This window comes from Garra rufa, chromosome 6 (assembly GCF_049309525.1).
Source record: "Garra rufa chromosome 6, GarRuf1.0, whole genome shotgun sequence".
Taxonomy (NCBI): Eukaryota; Metazoa; Chordata; class Actinopteri; order Cypriniformes; family Cyprinidae; genus Garra; species Garra rufa.
The window spans coordinates 14,961,832-14,981,383 of record NC_133366.1 but is presented as its reverse complement, the minus strand read 5'-3'; the positions used below and the strand labels follow the sequence as shown (position 1 = coordinate 14,981,383).

At 35.9% G+C, this 19,552-nt stretch overlaps 1 protein-coding gene across 1 annotated transcript in view; it reads right to left on the bottom strand.

The window, feature by feature from the left end:
* The window catches only part of LOC141336843 (cilia- and flagella-associated protein 58-like), a 55,406-nt gene extending 36,095 nt beyond the window's left edge, over positions 1–19,311 (bottom strand). Inside the window, exons 1-4 of the mRNA XM_073842572.1 lie at positions 19,291–19,311; positions 17,573–17,734; positions 14,868–14,996; positions 14,675–14,821 (exon numbers count right to left, since the gene is read on the bottom strand). Of these exons, the coding sequence (XP_073698673.1) occupies positions 14,675–14,821; positions 14,868–14,996; positions 17,573–17,734; positions 19,291–19,311 (459 nt within the window). The remainder of the gene's footprint in view (positions 1–14,674; positions 14,822–14,867; positions 14,997–17,572; positions 17,735–19,290) is intronic.
* Positions 19,312–19,552: the final 241 nt, after the last annotated feature.

The following is a 19,552-nucleotide window of genomic DNA, read 5'->3' as shown; positions in this document are numbered from 1 at the left end:
TTTTATGTGAAATGTCTTATTCAGGTCAGTACTGAATAAAAAAAATAACATGCATTTTGTATGATCCCTCTTATTTTGGTAAAATCATTAACATTTTGTAGATTCTGTGTAACGAATACAGATTTAATGATTTACACTTGTCCCACAAATGGACTTTCTGTCTTAAAATAATAAAATCCATTGGCATTTTATTCTAAATATATAATTTACTAAAATATAATACATCATTGGAAAATTCCACACATGTACTGTATACTTTGAACACTGTTAGCAGACAAATGAAATAAATGTGCTTGCAAAGACTTCAGAAGGGGTTTCTTCTTCAGAAGCCTTGATGAAGGGGCTCTGACAGCATATTACATGAACAACAGTGTGCACATAAGATGATAAGACCTTTGACTCCGTCTAAAATCTGGCTTGTTAACACCAAACCAGGAACATCTGCGTGAGGTTGTTGCAAAGGTCGTTCGCCACAGATTCCGTTTAGCGTGAAACGCAGATGAAATTTCGAAAAGGAGAGAATGTCGTTTAGAACCCGGCTGCATTCTTTACACATCATCACTTCCTTTTTTACGACATTAAATTGTGAAAGTTTCTCCCCTCCTCTCTCGGTTCAGTGCTAAACATTTGCAGACAGTGTCTGGAGCATGTAATAAGATTTCTCCGAGATCGATGTCGCTTCTCGGCATGCATAACAACCAGCTGGACGGAGCTGGTGCTGAGAGCAGCCTCTCCCCTCATTACCCCCTGCAGTAGCCTCTCGTGATGAGAAAGTGTAGCCCATTCATTAACATGCTAATCAATTCTTATGAAGTGGCCTAATTGTTTTTTCATGGGGTGAGGGTTAGCCAGTAGACAGATTCAGTGCTGGTTGGTTTCAAAGAACACAAGAGCTTCTTTCTCGGTACGTTTGTGAAGGCTTGAGGTAATAAACAACAACAAGAAGAGCTGAAAGGTCAATGTCTTGGCACAATAGACTTTGTGTGTGGAGACAAGAGACCAGCGGGACAAAAGGGCACTGCTTCCTATGAAGCCGACTGTTAGGGAACCCATCTTATAAATGCTGGAAAATGCCCTTTAAAAGGGTAGCTCACCCTAAAACGAAAAACTGATCATTATTCACCCTTTAGTCGTTCCAAACCTGCATGACTTTTTTCTTCTGCAGAACACAAAAGAACATATTTTGACGAACGCCGGGCCACATTTGATATGACAAAAGTTTAATTGAGGCATGGTTTTCTTCGATCAAATCTTAATTAACCGTCAGCAGCTTTTATACCGCAGTAAAGAGCGGAGTATTTGAGTCGTGCACAGACCACAAAACTGACAGGAGCAGCTCCAGTGGAAGAAAGTGACTGAACCCAAAACTTCAGATGACACACAGCTCATATCTACGTCTCTGTAAGTTACACACTAGATGCATAATATACCATGACAGACAACTAGTCCTGAAAATGTACGGCATGAGTATTGCTATAGAACTGAGTTCCAAACTTGTAAGATTTTCATTCATCTTCGGAACACAAATTAAGATATTTTTGATGACATCCGAGTTTTCTGACCTGCATAGACAGCAATGGAACTGACACATTCAAGGTCCGGAAAGTTAGTAAGAACATTGTTAAAATAGTCCACGAGACATCAGTGGTTCAATTAAAATTTTCTGAAGCTACTAGATGAATTTTTGTGCACAAAGCAAACAAAAATAACAAGTTTATTCAACAATTTCTTCTCTTCTTTGTCTTTTAATGATGTCTTTACTACCTTTCTGGACCTCGAATGTGTCAGTTGCATTGTTGTCTATGCAGGGTGAGAAGGCTTTAAGCTTTGATCAAAAAATATCCTCATTTGTGTTCCGAAGATGTTTTTTTTTTTTTTTTTTGGTTTGGTAAGACATGAGGGTGAGTAATTAATGACAGAATTTTAATTTTTGGATGAAATTTAATGCACAGTAGCTGACCAGGTCTACATTTCACTACAAGTTGTATTCTATATATAACTGTGCAACAAATAAAAATCTTGAATCTTAAAATTTTCATTTGGAAATTGCTAGTAAATTTCAAAAATAATTACAAATAAATGACAGGTAACACAAATTAAATATTAAATTCTGAAGTAGAATGAGTGAAAAAAAAATATTTACAGTGTAGCCAATATTTTGTCAATATCATATTCATTTTAGTTCATTTCACAAAGTATTAACATTTAATTATATATGGGGAATTAATATGTTCATTTACTTCATTGCTTGCACAATGTGAGGTTTAATAATGTGTTTATGTTGTGGACATAGCTCATTAATCTTATTATAATCAGTTCAGTTCACTGGTATTCAGCTCTTGTACAGTAGCTCAAGCAGGGAAATCGTTTTTCTGTAATTATTTTTATCAACAGTCATGTCATGATTGGCATGATGTACACTGGTGGCCAAATTGATTAGAACACTAGTATTTCACCAGCTAAATAACGTTTTTAAGTCAGTTATTTCTATATTTTGCTGTAGTGTGTCAATAGGAAATATCAGTTTCCATTTCCAAACATTTATTTTGCCATTAATTGTAATAATCCAGTGAGATTTTTGTTTGCACAAGGAGTCAACAGCCAGTGCACCACACAGAAATCTGATCTCATCATCATCCAGTCTGTCTGGAATGACTTGAAGAAACAGAACAAACTGAGACAGACTAAATCCAGAAGAACTGTGGCAACGTCTCCAAGATGCTTTAAGAAAACTACCTGCAAAGCTACAGTACTGTTAAAAGTTTTAGGCACTTGCTGTAAAATGAGGATGCTATTAAAAAGATGTCATAAATAGATTTTCTTTATCAATTAACTTCTATTAACTAAACAAATCAACATTTGCTGTGACCATCCTTTGCGTTTAAACCAGCTTTTGCCCATAGTTGTGCAGTTTTTCAGGTATCTTTGCAGGAAGGTCTTTTGAAGCATCTTGGAGAATTTTGTTGACTACCCAGATAGCACACATACATCTGCAAGATGTCTGCTAGAGATCACTTGATCTGGAATACACCTGCTGTGTAAAAACATCTGACAGATGTCATTTTTACATACATTCTAAATCATAAACATCTTAAAGACTAATAGACATCTATTTGCCATCTGATAGGAAACGTCCTATAGATGTATTGCAGATGAGCCAACACTCTAAAAAATATGTCTTACAGATATAAATACAGACGTCAAATAGACATCTCCATGATGTACGTGTGCTATCAGGGTAGATTAGTGGTTCCAACCATGTTGCTAGAGCTCTGCAACACTGCCCTTTTTTCAGTCTCCTTTGTCTGACCCATTCCAGGTCTTGCAGTCTTCACTAATGAGCTGATAACTTGAATCTGTGTGTCGGTGTGTTTAATTAGGGATACGTGCAAAACACACAGTGTTGTAAGGGGTTCCAGAAACGTGGTTGGGAACCACTAGACTAGATCATATTGGTTTCAGTCAGTCACTTGATGTTGAAAGCATTTTGGTCTAAAAAACGCAGCCAGATTTCTCTGATTTCAGAATGATTTCAAAGCAGATACTTCAGAGCACATGCAACTCTCCTCTCAGTTTAACGCTATAATATACATTTCAAAGACACAGAATGGACTTCAGGGGTGAAAAGGGGAAACAAGTGGATGAAGCAATAGTAAATCCATGTATTTTTTATTTTGTGCACAGATTTAAATGCTAGATGGGTTTGGGTTTTTTTTTCATTTTGTGCACAGATCTAAAGCTAGATGGGTAAATCTGAAAATTACTACTGGGTAAAACAAGCTATTTATTAAAGAGACAAAAATTAGGATTAGGATGCATATGCAGTTTTATGAAACAAGAAGAGCAGTTTTCAAGGTCGGTATAAAAGATCAAAGACAGAGCAAACTATGTAAACATGATTTCGCATTCCACAGAGAGTGCCCTCTGCTAACCGAATGAGGCTTTGTCACAACTACCATCAACCTCTCATTTTATATATGCTGTTTTCATCCATATAGTCAAAGCGGTGAATGAATGCACCTGGCTCTCAAAGGCCATTTTGTTGAGTGGGTAACTTTAACGCTTTCCCACTTTCCCAAACTTCCATTGCCTGCATGAGTTATGCGTTGACATTGATGCATCCTGACAGGATTGGAGGTAAAACGTGAAGCCGGGAATGAGCTGCTATGACAACTGCTGCATGGAAATGTAATGAACCCAAGTTTGTCACCATTTACCAAAGGGTGATATTGACTTTCCGTCATAGGCGTAATATTGCTGACAATTGTTGGATATGTGGGTTGGCTGACAAAGTGTCTCTGACAAATTAATACCAGAGGTGACAATGACGGAGGTGCAAATCACCTTTTTTTTTAACAGTCAGCCTGAAGAAGCAAGCAAAGCGTAACACAAATAGTTGTGTGTAAAGCAAAACACTCAGATGTCTTACAATCATGTCTTACAAATATTTTCTCATCACAAGATCTCTGGCATCATTATTTTAATGGCATAGAGTGGGGTCAAAATATCTAAAATCACCAGAGAAATTATTTTTTTTTTATATAATACATTATTTTTAATTACATATTTGGCATGTCAAGAAATATGCATTGCTAAGAACTTAATTTGGACAACTTTAAAGGTGATTCTATCAATATTTAGGGTTTTTTGCACCCTCAGATTCTAGATTTTTAAATAATTGTATCTCAGCCAAATTTTGTCATATCTTAACAAACCATAACTCATCTGTGTGATGATCCATGTTCTCCAGCATGACTTGAGAATGTTTCACAGAACATCTTGTGCTTCAGTGGAAGCAAGAAAATCTGACCTTTTGCACATGACCAATGTCACAAAAGGTTATTCTTAGATGTTTAAAATTTCCCCTTAATTCTAGCTTACAGTTCCACTGACTATTTTTCATTTCTAGATTCAAATTTAAAAATAAAACCTAGAGTAGATTTTCAATGTTTTCTAATAATTTTGAATCCTCCACTAGTGAGAAGTTCAATCAGTCAGTCACAAAATCTACCCCACGCTTGTCAGACAGAATATTTCCTTGCTTCCCATGTCTTCTTTCACAGTTCATTATGGGCACAAACCCAAGACTAACCAAGAGACGTCTCGTAAGAATAATAAATGAGATGAATTAAGGTTTTATGAGAAAATGGGCAAATGGCATGTTCTCCTGCCTCCTTCTATCTGCATGTGGCCGAGAACTTTATTTAATAATGAATCTCTCACATTCTACAGCCTTCCATCGAAAGCAAGTAAAGTAAGGGGCAAATGACAAATCCAAAAAAAAGCATTATGAAGTAAAGACTAAAAACAGAAATGACTGTTAACGACATGATAAAAGGCTTCCAACCACTTTACATAATTATGTATTGCTCAAAGCACAGAGGGTGAAACAGACATGGTGACATTTTGAAAAATAAAGCATGGCTTCTTATGTTAGAAGTGTTTGGAAAGTTGTTTTGAAATGAAAGCATCCCAAACTGCAATCTACTCTCAAATCAGTACAGCTACTCTGTAGGAAACTGACTGAAAATTAAAATTCTGTCATTAATTACTGACCCTCATGTTGTTCCAAACCCGCAAGGCCTTCATCTTTGGACCACAAATAAAGATATTTTTGATGAGAGCTTTCTGACCCTGCATAGACAGCAACGCAACTGAAACACATTCAAGGCCCAGGCGTTTAAAGTACTTGACTTTGACTTTTTGACATTTAAGGCCTGGAAAACCCTTGAAAATAGAAATATTCCAGGAGAGGTACTTAAAAACTGCTTGAATTATTGAGAATTCATGTATCTAAATAGGTATTTAATAACCACATATCTTTTCACGTAAAATTCACACAATTCAAAAAACAAAATTCCTATGTTAGAAAATAAATCGAGCTAAGCAGGTACTGACAGTTCGAAAAGACAGAGACAGTGCGAAAAGAGGAACAGATGAACCAAATCAATTGAGTCATTTATGCTAGAACCTCTCCAGTGATTCAAACTCATAGCATAGATCGTTAATTTCAAGAATTTCACTAAAGCCATTCATTTTAGAATTTCAACATCACTTAAAAATGTGAAACATGTAGTGAAGGGAGAAACAGTTCCTTTCGAAACCTCAGAATCAATTAAACCATTGTGTCTCAAAATGATTTACTCCAATTCGCTCCAATCGCAACGCGTATCGCGAATCTTTTTTTTTTTTTCAGATCGAAACTTCGCATATCGCTTATTTTTTTCTTTCAGATCAGGATTTCAAATTGCGTATTGTAAATCATTTGGTTTAGATCAGAACGAGTTTGTGAATCATTTCGCAAATTGAATGATTCAAATCAAATGATTCGCGACATGCAATTTAAAGTCTGGATCTAAATCAAATGATTCACGATAAGCAAAGTTTCAATCTATTTCAGCTTCAAGTCCTGATCTGAAATAATGGCTCGCGAATCATTATTCAGATCGGGACTTCAGAATGTGGATTGCGAATCATTTGATTTAGATTGGAACTTCAGAGCAGGTTTGCAAATCTTTTGATTTATATTGGAACTTCAGAGCATGGGTCACGAATCATTTGATTTACATCGGAACTTAAGAGTGTGGATTGCAAATCATTTGATTCAGACCGGGACTTCAGTGTGGGTTAGCAAATCATTTGTTTCATACAAGGATTTCGGAGCAATTTCACAAATCTTTTTTTTTGTGTGTGTGTGTGTGTGTGTGTGTGTATACTTTAGTAGTAATAATTTGCATGTGTTTTACTTTATTTTGGCAATTTTTTATTAGTATATTCTATTGGTATATTGATCAATTTCTCTTTTTTGTGGTTTGAAATAGAAGACATAAGTGAGATCCTTGAAAATCAAAAAAGTGCTTGAAAAGTCCTTGAATTTCATTTTACAGTATCTGTGTGAACCCTGTAATAAGGAAATCATTAAAATAGTCCATGTGACTTCAGTGATTCATCCGAAATTTTATGAACTACAAGAATACTTTTTTGCTTTTTTGCTTTCATTGCGCACAAAAAGTATTCTCGTAGCTTCATAAAATGATGGTAACAAAGTCCTTTCTGCCTTTCTGGGCCTTGAATGTGGTAGTTGCTGCTGTCAAAAAAGCCTGCTAAAAGAGCCCACTGTCATCAGGAAACACCATTGCCATGAAAGGGTGTACGTGGTACATGGCAACAATCTTCCGGTAGGTGGTACGTGTCAAAGTAACATCAAAATGAATGCCAACACCCAAGGTTTCCCAGCAAAAATGCTGGCCAGAGCATAATACTGCCTCTGCTGGCCTGCCTTCTTCCCACAGTGGATCTGCTTCCATCTCATCCCGCACAAACACCCAAGCATTCACCTGATTTAAAAGAAAATGTGATTCATCAGACCAGGCAACCTTCTCCATTGCTCCATGGTCCATTTCTGATGCTCACATCGCCATTGTAGGTGTTTTCAGGGGTGCCAGCTCTAACAAAATGTGATGCACTGTGAGTTCTAACACCTTTCTTTAATGGCCAGCATTACGTTTTTCATCAGTTTGAGCTGGTGTAGCTCTTCTGTGTGATTGGACCAGATGGGCTAGCATTTGCTGGCCATTTTTTGCTTCCAAAACATGAAATTTCAAAACTGACTGTTCACTTGCTACCCAATATATCCCACCCCTTAACAGGTGTCATTCAAAGAAAAAGTGAAGAGAAAGGACAGTTGTAGCATTACACTATTATGCTGCTTGTTTTGGAAAAAGCTAGAGTGTTTTTTAAAGGCTACTAAAAATACATGCAGCGGCGTCACTATTTGTAGTTAGCTTTGGCACATGGTACAACTCCAGAAATGCTTCACAAGGTTTGTGAATGCAAAGCCTTGTCTTCATTCCCATGTTCTGGATCGTTCTTCCTCTTGTTAAAGAGGGAAACGGCTGATGGTTTTGACTTGAGAAGTGGTGGGAAACAGGAAGGAGAAGGCAGAGGAACCAGAGAAGAAAGCTGAGGTAAATTGCAGCTCTGGGGCACCTGTATGCTTTAGAGTACAAAAGGCAAAGGGTGAGACACAGGCTCACAAAAACCAAGAAAACAAATGAATGAAGGTGAAAGAAAGGAAATGCCAGAGAGGGTTACATAAGCCTGCAGTGAACTCCCTATCAATTTAAAGTTTTCTGCATCATGTCCCTGCGGTACCTCAAAACATGAAAGATTGCCTTTGTTCGTCATTTCTCTCTCTCGTTCTTTCTCTAGTTGTTTGTCGATCTTCTTTGCTCCGATTTTCTTTCCCATCAGTCTATTTAGGTTCCTTTTGCTTTTTGTTTGTAAAGCGATGCCAGAAAAAATCATACTCGAATGACAGGAAAAATTAGAAAGTCAGGTTTCCATGCAACACTAATCACATGACAATTTTATGTGTGATTGAAACATTACAGCAATTAGAACAGGCAATAATAAAAAGTGTTTGTTAATTGTGCAATTCTTTTCATTTTATTTTGTTTTATTTTATTTTTTGGTTTCTTGGCAGACCCTAATATTGCTAAATCTCATTAAAATAGCTAATTTAGTTTTTTTGTTTGTCATTTCTAATCAATTTCTTTGTTCTTAGACTGTTTTACTTTTTAATTTAGTGAGCTATTTTTTTTCATAAATAAATAGGTGTTTTTTTACATACTGTAAATAACTTGCTTAACTTGACAGTACATCATGAGGAGTAAAATGGATTGTAATTGGAAATCACAAATGGTAAGTCAATTAAAACAATGAGTCAAAGCATACATACTTTTTTCAGCAAGGCCACGTTAAATTGTTCAAAAGTAAAGACTTAGGCCCCGATCACACCGAACACGTTTTTGCAGTTGGAGGCGCCTCTTTTGAATGGTTTTCTGTTGGCAGTGAGCGTTCTGCACGCTGCTTATGCGCCCCAGGCGCCTCGCGTTTTCGCCGCCTGCTGCGCCTTGCGTTTTTGCAGGAGCGCTCTGAATGCCTGAAGTTGAAAAAAAATCAACTCTGAGCAGAAAAACGCCCAACGTCATTCGCGTTCTTTTCCATTGTCCAATCGAATGAATGGAGAGGCGGGCCTTCTGTTGTGGTGACGAAAGTTTACCGTTGCTTAAAAAGTCCGGAGACTGCAAGAAATGGAGGAGAAACCTTTGGTGTCTGTCGTGGGTAACCCAGAGCTGTATTTTTTAGGGTTTCTGCTAATATGACAGTTTACTTAACAGCAAAAAACTAAGATTTTAGAGCGCTCGCGCTATAATCCTTTGATTTGACTGACAGGACAGCTGTTTTGGTCGTTGCTTAGCAACATAAAAAAAAACGCAGCACACTGCTCTTTTATTAAAAGTCACCAAAAAAAGGCAGTGCTGTGCGCCTCGCGTTTTTAGAACTAAAAGACGCGTTCGTGTGATTGGGGCCTTATACAAAAAAAAATTAAATCCAAAATAAATGCTGTTTTTTGCACTTACTATTCATCAAAGCATCTCAGAAATAAATTACATTTTAACATATAATCAAATAGAACTTCTAGCTTTGCCTTGAACATCCACTTGGCATAAGGCCAGACTTACCATTAAAGAAAGAAAGAAAAGTAACAAAGAAGTTCTACTTCAGCTATTTTCGCTGCAGGATGCATAGATCTTTATGACTCACTCTTCATGATTATGAATTAACTGACTATGCAAGGAAAGGATGAATGTTTACCAAAGGATCCTCTCAGAAATTCTCGTCCTCTGGAGGTAATTGCAAGAGCTCTTCTGTTCTTGATGACGACTGGTCTTTCTCTACTGTTCTCTGTGGCTTTCCTTCATTAGTACAGGAATCTAAACACAGGGACGCTGTGAGCTTGGCTCAAACATGCCTTGTACTTTGATTAGCAAGGGTGAAGTGTGCTCTCCAAAGATTATGTTGATATCTGCCATGAGCACGTCAGCATCTTTTGAGTTCACAGACTTCAGTTTGCTTTCTGAAGTTTCACAGCGTTTAAGTCTTCAGTGCATCTTTTGGTCTTTTCACTGCTATTCTCTTCCATTGGGTGTCTTGCCTTGACTTCATGGTTCAAAGAAGAGGTGAACATCACAGCCATCATGCTTCCTGAGAACCAGTCAGGGAGCCAGACAGCACCTCCTGTGGCATGCTGGGTAAGCTGCTCAAGTTGGGTAGCTGCCCACCAGCCCTCGAGACCCATTTTCTTTTATTAATGAATCTTTCTGTCTAGTTACGTACTAATGCACATACCATATTTCAGCCAGAATGAGCTTTTAAGGATCTGCAACAGTGCTTAACGCAGTCAGATAGCAGAAGAACATGTTTAAGAGCATTTGACTACGCTTTTGCACCCGAAACAGCATTTGGATTAATCAAAACAGACTGTCAGTTATCCGTGGATTTATTTAGTTCTGAGACAGCTCATATTCTGTGATCTGTGCGAGTTGAAATTTTCCACCCGTTGTTGTCCAGAACTCCACAACCCTCCACCCCATGCGTTGAGGAACCTTCCAGTCTGAAACCATCTGTTCGGACCACTGGTCCACACTCCTCTGAAACAATCTGTTCAGGCTGATGGAACGATTTCACCATGCTCCAGATATTAACATACAGTGGGGTGCAAAAGTCTGAGATTTTATGTTGGTGTCTTTGTTTAACATTTGTGAAAATTATAAAAAACCTTTAAAAACCTACATGAATGCATGAAGTGACTCAAAATTCAATGCTCTACAAGTGACAGGCATCTTTTTGTTTGTTATTTTAGCAACATTTAAGGATTTGATTATACACTTACATTTACATGTCTCTTAAACATTTTAATTTGCTGGAAGATAATTTAAATATGAAAGGGCCAACACAACAATTAAAATAAATAAATAAATAAATAAACAAACCTGTAGTAAATAGATTGTCCCTTTAACAAAAAAAATAGATTACTTTTAAATTATTTTAAACGTAAATACATTTTTTTTATCAATTTTATTTAAAAAAACTTACCATATTAATATAAAAAGCCAAAAGAAAGAATATATATTCATTTTTTATATCAACATCATAAACGGAATTAAACATTACATTAGTGAGTTGATAAACAATAATTAATTAAATCATAAAACTGTTAAATAAAATCAATTAAAACACTAAAAATAAAAATACTGTTTACCTGCATGTCAACTCAACCACTGACTGACATCAGAAAACTGTAAACATGTGAATGTGTTTTTAAATTATTAGAATACTAACTTATTATTATTGCAATATTTCAAGCAAATATTAAGTTAAAGGGGTTTGGCTGTCATATTAAACCCCCAAAGTCTTCCAGGTTTTAAATATTTTTGTCCAGACTTCCAGAAGCAATAAATTATGAATCATTTACTGCCATTGTGTGAATAATAAGTAATCATGTAATCCATAAAACGTAACTGTAGTACGATTATAGTAATATACATTATATACTCTACAAGTACTTATTTTTTGGCATGTAATCAGTCACTACCAAGCACTGATTAAGAATTACATATTATTATTATTTCATGGTGAGACATGTGTGAGTTTCATAGTAAAGAATGGATTATTAAATACTATAATTATGAAAATTAGTGTAAAACAAAATTATAAAAAAATTAAAATACCAATTATGAACTTGCTTCATTCTTAAAGTGTTAAATTGTTTAATGATGTAACCAAACATCCCAAAAAAAAGTTTAATAATGTATAAAAAAAAATAGTGGTATGACTTTTCACAATCTTATAGCTTCAAGTCATTTCATTAATTAAATCTAAATGTAAAATGTACACGTTTAACACCAGAATGACCCCAAAAAACGTATAAAGGGGCTAAAAATGTCCTGCATTGGATTCAGTGCTCTATAAGTAAACGCATCTTTTCTGTTTTGCCTCATTTAAGGATTTGATTATACACAAATATCTAAATGCTCTGGTAATGATTATTGGCACAGTTCCCATTAAATATATATAATTAAAACTATCTTGGAGATAATGTAGCTATAGTCATTGCAGACAATGCCAACACATTGTTAAAAAAAAATGTGGAAAAAAAAACCAGTATTAAACAGACTGACCGTTTAGAGGAGAAGTTCACTTCTAGAACAAAAATTTACAGATTTACTCACCTCTTGTCTTCCAAGATGTTCATGACTTTCTTTCGTCAGTCGTAGAGAAATTATGTTTTTGGAGGAAAACATTTCAGAATTTCTCTCCATATAATGGACTTCTATGGTGCCCGCGAGTTTGAACTTCCAAAATACAGTTTAAATGCAGCTTCAAAGGAGAGAAATCCTGAAATGTTTCCCTCAAAAAACATAATTTTTTTACGACTAAAGAAAGAAAGACATGACAAGACAAGAAAAACATCTTGGATGACAAGAATTTGAGTAAATTATCTGTCTATTTTTGCTTTGGAAATGAACTTCTCCTTCACCAAATATACAAATGAAATATCATCAAAATAGCATGGTGAGTCAAATTTTATATATAAATTGCACATGGATTATTCTAAATCCCCTTTATTAAAATTTGGGATTTGGTGATATGGACATTTTCCCTGAACCTATAACAAATACTGTGCGTGAATAACATTGCTGCTGCTCACATATTGTGAAGAATATGCAGAATATCAAGAAATTCAATTATTTTAGTGAGAAATCACACCTTATGAGGTCAAACAGACCTCCTTTATGCATTCCATTGTTAAGTCCATTTTTAATGTGGTCTCAGATGTTTGGACCCCACTGTATGAATACGCCGCTACACGTATAATGTTATAAAGGTCTATAGTGCATGTGTGCATCAGCTATGCTGCATGAAGTGTTTGGTTTAGTGGCTACTTTAGCTCTGTTGCATCAGTCAACCCTATATGCTCGTCAATCATACAGTCAAGCTGTTTCTCTCTGGCTTCGTCTCTTTCTCTCTGACCACACCTCTCAGCCTATACCTCAGAACAAGGTCATGTATAATTTACAACTTCAATAACCACCAAAACGCATTGCATATTCATTAAGTCTTTCATGTCAGATGTTGAATTTGAAAGTGCGTAAAGTCAAAGCCCTCTCTGAACTCACATTTATATTTCTGTCATAAAATATGGAGTGATCTTTTGTGTTTTCTTTTATTTCTTTCCTTTTTTGTGCCGTCCTATTTGATATTCCAATATTATCCTTTGTGAGGGTGATATTGAAAGCTTGTGACAGGGAGAAGAAAAGACGTGCCATTGTATTAGATAAGCACAAAGATCTGGAAAGTAATAATGAAAGGATTATGAAAAATATCTCCACAGAGATGAATGCAAGGTTAGATTTCTAATGCCGTCTGGTCACGTCAAACACCCCAAACAAGCACCTATAAGGACGGTGACCAGTGTATCACTGTGTATATTAAAAAATGAATAAAGAAATAAATCAAATCAAATAAAAACGCAGCTTGATGCTTAATAATAAAGCTACAAGCTGAAAAACAAAGTAAAAAAAATTTAAAAATGCATATCAGGTGATCACAGCTATGATCAGTCAGGAAAACAACAATAAACAAGAATTTAATATTGAATGACTTACATTTTAGAACTGCATTGTCTGTTTTTGGCAATTACTTTGAATTTGAAAGTGTTTTTGAACTAAGTGGTTGAATGAGTCAATAATTCACTCATAAAAGCAGGAATGTTCTACCATCCACTTTCATAACAGTTTAATGAGGTTTCCAAACAAAAAATGTAAATTAAAATTGAAAATAAATAATTAAATGAATAAATGAATACATAATCTGCATTTATCTCTGCAATTGTGTGAATAATATGTGACCATAGACCACAAAACCAGTCCTAATTGTCTTTTTTTTTTTTTGTCTTTTTTTGAATAAATAAGCTTTCCAGTGATATATGGTTTGTTAGGATAGGATAATATTTGGCCATTTTATACATTTGAAAATCTGGATTCTGAGGCCTTTAAATTTGTCCAAATGAAGTTCTTAGCAATGCATATTACTAATTAAAAATTACATTTTGATATATTTACGGTAGGAAATTTACAAAATATCTGAAACATGATCTTTACTTAATATTCTAATGATTTTTGGCATAAAAGACAAACCGACCCAGTTTTGACCCATACAATGTATTTTTGGCTATTGTTACAAATACACCCAATGCTACTTAAGACTGGTTTTGTGGTCCAAGGTCACATATGTTTTAACAAATTGTGAATTGCAATTGTGGTAATAATACATTTGTAATAAATTTATAATTTATTTTCATACTTTTACATTTTATTATATTTTAAATAATAATAATAATAATAATAATGTTATTATATTTTGTTATAAATCATTTATATATATATATATATATATATATATATATATATATATATATGTGTGTGTGTGTGTGTGTGTGTGTGTGTGTGTGTGTGTATATATAAATATTTTTATCTTATTATAAATAATTAAATAATATTTTACTAACTGGAATAACAAAAACACTTTTTTATGGTTTCTATTTCTGCACAATGCACTGTGAACCCCATCTGTGCAATCTCATTGAATAAAAATCCAAAGTTGTCCATTCGTTTCAGATTCAATGTGTACAGACAAATCTCTTCATTGGAAACATGTCCCATCATGCCTAGTCAGGATTCTGACTAGGCATAGTAATGTTAGATCTGAAAGTGTACAGAACTAAGATGGCAAGAGATAAGTGGCAGCAAAGGATGAAATGGGTTACCTTGAGATTTTCCCTTTCTCTCTCTACGCGCTGGAACTCCTGGCGCTCCTTGTCTAGAGCCACCTCTTTTGTGGTAATTTCATCTTTTAGCTGTTCGAACATGTGGTTCACGATCTTCACCTTCCGTTTCATCTCAGCATTCTGATCCTAGAAGAGAACGCAAGGAGGCGTGTGAGAGACCGCCAATACTTACACAGACACAAAGACAGCAGGGCAGACAGGTAGACAAGCGCCCCAGCACATTCACACTCAAGACAAACACAAACACACTGCAGTGCAGTGAGACAAAGTGACACAGCAGGAACGGGTCATCATCGAAAAGCTGACAACAAAGGACGGTCGTTTATAGACCTGAAAAATAAGTCTTAGACTTGAGTTTCTTACTGCAGTTTTCAAGGCTTCCTTTCCTGTGTTGACATATTTTCTATTGATACAGAAAAGTTTTCAGGCTTGTCTCTTATTTTTAAAATGTAGCCAATAGACTTGGCTGATTTGCTAACATGTGTCACATTTTTTGTTTTCTTTGTGCACAGAAAATATTCTCACAGCTTCATAACATTACTGTTGAACCACTGATGTCACATGGAGAATTTTATAGATGTCCTTACTACCTTTCTGGGCCTTGAACATGTCAGTTGCATTGCTGTCTATGCGTGGTCAGAAAGTTCTCGTATTTCATCAAAAATATCTTAATTTGTGTTCTGAAGATGAACGAATGGTTTCGGAACGACTTGATGGGGAGTAATTAATGACAGAATTTTCATATTTGGGTGAACTAACCCTTTCATACCTTCTGAAAAAAAAATGGATATCTAAACATACAGGTGCATCTCAATAAATTAGAATGTCGTACAAAAGTTCATTTATTTCAATAATTCAACTCAAATTGTGAAACTTGTTTATTAAATAAATTCAATGCACACAGATTAAAGTAGTTTAAGTCTTTGGTTCTTTTAATTGTGATTATTTGGCTCACATTTAACAAAAAACCACCAATTCACTATCTCAACAAATTAGAATATGGTAACATGCCATCAGCTAATCAACTCAAAACACCCGCTAAGTTTTCCTGAGCCTTCAAAATGGTCTCTCAGTTTGGTTCACTAGGCTACACAAAATTGACATTGACACCCTTCACAAGGAGGGTAAGCCACAAACATTCATTCCCAAAGAAGCTGGCTGTTCACAGAGTGCTGTATCCAAGCATGTTAACAGAAAGTTGAGTGGAAGAAAAAGTATGGAAAAAAGAGATGCACAACCAACCGAGAGAACTGCAGCTTTGAGGGGCTTGTCAAGCAAAATTGATTCAAGAATTTGGGTGAACTTCACAAGGAATGGACTGAGGCTGGGGTCAATGCATCAAGAACCACCACACACAGACGTATCAAGGAATTTGGCTACAGTTGTCATATTGCTCTTGTTAAGCCACCCCTGAACCACAGACAACATCAGAGGCGTCTAACCTGGGCTAAGGAGAAGAAGAAATGGACTGTTGCCCAGTGGTCCAAAGTCCTCTTTTCAGATGAGAGCAAGTTTTGTATTTCATTTGGAAACCAAGGTACTAGAGTCTGGAGGAAGGGTGGAGAAGCTCATATCCCAAGTTGCTTGAAGTTTCTACAGTCTGTGATGATTTGGGGTGCAATGTCATCTGCTGGTGTTGGTCCACTGTGTTTTTTGAAAACCAAGGTCACTGCACCCGTTTACCAATAAGTTTTAGAGCACTTCATGCTTCCTTCTGCTGACCAGCTTTTTAAAGATGCTGATTTCATTTTCCAGCAGGATTTGGCACCTGCCCACACTACCAAAAGCACAGAAAGTTAGTTAAATGACCATAGTGTTGGTGTGCTTGACTGGCCGGCAAACTCAACAGACCTGAACCACATAGAGAATCTATGGGGTATTGTCAAGAGGAAAATGAGAATCAAGAGACCAAAAATGCAGATGAGCTGAAGGCCACTGTCAAAGAAACCTGGGCTTCCATACCACCTCAGTAGTGCCACAGACACATCACCTCCATGCCATGCTGAACTGAGGCAGGAATGAAAGCAAAAGGAGCCCCTACCAAGTATTAAGTGCATATACAGTAAATGACCATACTTTTCAGAAGGCCAACAATTCAATAAAAGTGTTTTTTTTATTGGTCTTATGGAGTATTCTAATTTGTTGAGATAGTGAATTGGTGGGTTTTTGTTAAATGTGAGCCAAATCATCACAATTAAAATAACCAAAGACTTAAGCTACTTCAGTCTGTGTGCATTCAATTTAACATACAGATTTTACAATTTGAGTTGAATTACTGAAATAAATTAACTTTTCCATGACATTCTAATTTATTGAGATGCACATGTATACATAAGCCAGAAACGTACATGGAGCATTTTTATTTCATGGTGAACTTTTCATTTAATCTTGCTAAGCAATCATGACAGAAATGACAGTGGGCTTGAATAGGGGCATTCAAATCATGATGGTAGTGGACCTGAAAGTGGAAACTGACTGGAAAAAGACAGTTCACACTTATTTCCACTATAGAGCGCCTTGCGGCAATGCTGAGAATGCAGCTTGTGTTGCATTTTGAATTGCATTCTGACACATTTCGTAACGCATCAATGCGTGAAAATGAGTTTTGTGTAGCTAGAAGCGTCCACATTCATGTAGTTTTGTAGTTTCAGGCCTAGGTCCACGCAGCAGGGAGGTTACCTGCTATTTCCGACTTTGTACAAAAGGGGTGAATTCCTGGACAAAGATTAATGTTCATGCCAACTTAAACAAGCTACCGTGGGGCAAATTTCCCAAAGAAGCCATCCCATGGATCTACTGGCCTCTACGTCTACTCTCATGCTCATGGGGAGCAGATCTGTTAGATGAAGGTCTACACACACACATATACACACTTACCTTGGCCTCAATCAGGTTCTTGCTGAAGAGGTTCCTCTCTGTCCTAACATCCTCATAGAGATTCTGTTGCTGCTTCAGTTTTGTTTCCGCTTCTGCGATTCTCTTCTTATACTCAAATATCTGCATTTCCTTCAGTTTAATGTCCTCAATACTCTCAAGGACCTGAAAAGACAGACAGAGACAGTTAAATCAGGAAAAAACGCAAATATGTTTGCAACCTGCATGTTGTCTGCATAGAAGCCTATTTCAGGGTCAAAACAGACTTGTATAACGCCTACAATTTATTCAAAAAGATCTGTTCAATTTGTAGTCCCAAACCCAGGACAAAAATGTGCATTTTCAACCACAGAACTGTTTTTAAATTTATGTTTTAAGCACGACTGTGTATGATTTATGTTGTAGAACAAAACATGACAGTCACTTTATATGTTAAACACAAACCTTATTTTACTCATAAATCAAAAAACACTTTTCTAAAAACCCATTAAAAAATTCCCCAGGGATCCCACTGCGAATTAGCATTACAAATTAACTTCATGACTACACAGCTCTATAGAGAATAACGTTAGCATGTTGCCAAGCTAACACTCTACTCATAGCAATGCTTAGCAAAATCAATTACTGAACAATATAGATACATTGTATTTAAATAGAACATTATGGATGAAATTCCATTTCCATTCCATAAGGTCAAAAGTTTACATCCCCTTTTCAGAGTTAAAATAAGATGGATGATACAAAATGCATGTTATTGTTTTTTTTAGTACTGACCCGAGTAAGAATTTCACATGAAAGATGTTTACATATAGTCCACGAAAAAAAATAATAGTTGAGTTTAAATAAATGAATCCATTCAAAAGTGTACACCCCCGTGATCCTTAATACTGTGTTCTTACCTGAATGATCCATAGCTGTGTTTTTTGTTTAGTAATAGCTGTTCATGAGTCCCATGTTTGTCCTGAACAGTTAAACTGCCCACTGTTTATCAGAAAAATCCTTCAGGTCCCACAAATTCCTTGGTTTTCCAGCGTTTTTGTCTATTTGAGCCCTTTCCAAAATAACTGTATGATTTTGAGATCCATCTGTTCACACTGAGGACAACTGAGGGACTCATATGTAACTATCATATGTATCATATGTAACTTGTAACAAAAGTTTCAAATGCTCAAATGCTAAATAAAATCATGATAAAAAAAAACATGAATTAAGAGGCGGGGGATGAAAATATTTTGAATTTGAAGATTAGGGTAAATTTAACTTATTTTGTCCTCTGGGCAATATGTTACTATCTTCTGTAGGACAGTACTAAATGAAAAAAATTGATGTTTAGGCAAAATAAGCAAAATATACTCATCTTCATTCTGTTCAAAAGTTTTCACCCCCTGGTCTTAATGCATTGTTTTTTCTTCTGGATCATCAGTGAGTGCTTAGAACTTCTGTAATAGTTGCATATGAGTGCATCAGTTGTCCTCAGTGTGAAAAGAAGGATCTCAAAATCATACGGTCATTGTTGGAAAGGGTTTGAATACACAAAAATGCTGGAAAACCAAAGAATGTGTGGGACCTGAAGGAATTTTTCTGAAAAACAGCAGGCAGTTTAACTGTTCAGGACAAACAAGGGACTCCTATTTTGGTAAAATATTTAACATTTTGCAGATTCTGAAACTTTTGACCTCCAACTGTAGGTCATCAAAGTGCATTTTGGAATTGCATAATACCTCATTTCTTTCCAGACCCATATGGAATTTCTTTTTTCTGCTGAACACAAAAGAAGATATTTTGATAAATGTGGGTAACCAAACAGGTGAGAGTAGCCACTGACTTCCATACTATTTTTTTTTCATACTACAGTATATCAGTCAAAAGCGACTATCAACGGTTTCTTCAAAATATCTTTTGTGCTTAAAAGAAAAAAAAAAGAAACTCGTACAGGTTTCGAATGACATGAGAAAATAATGGGTGTACTGTCCCTTTAAGGCT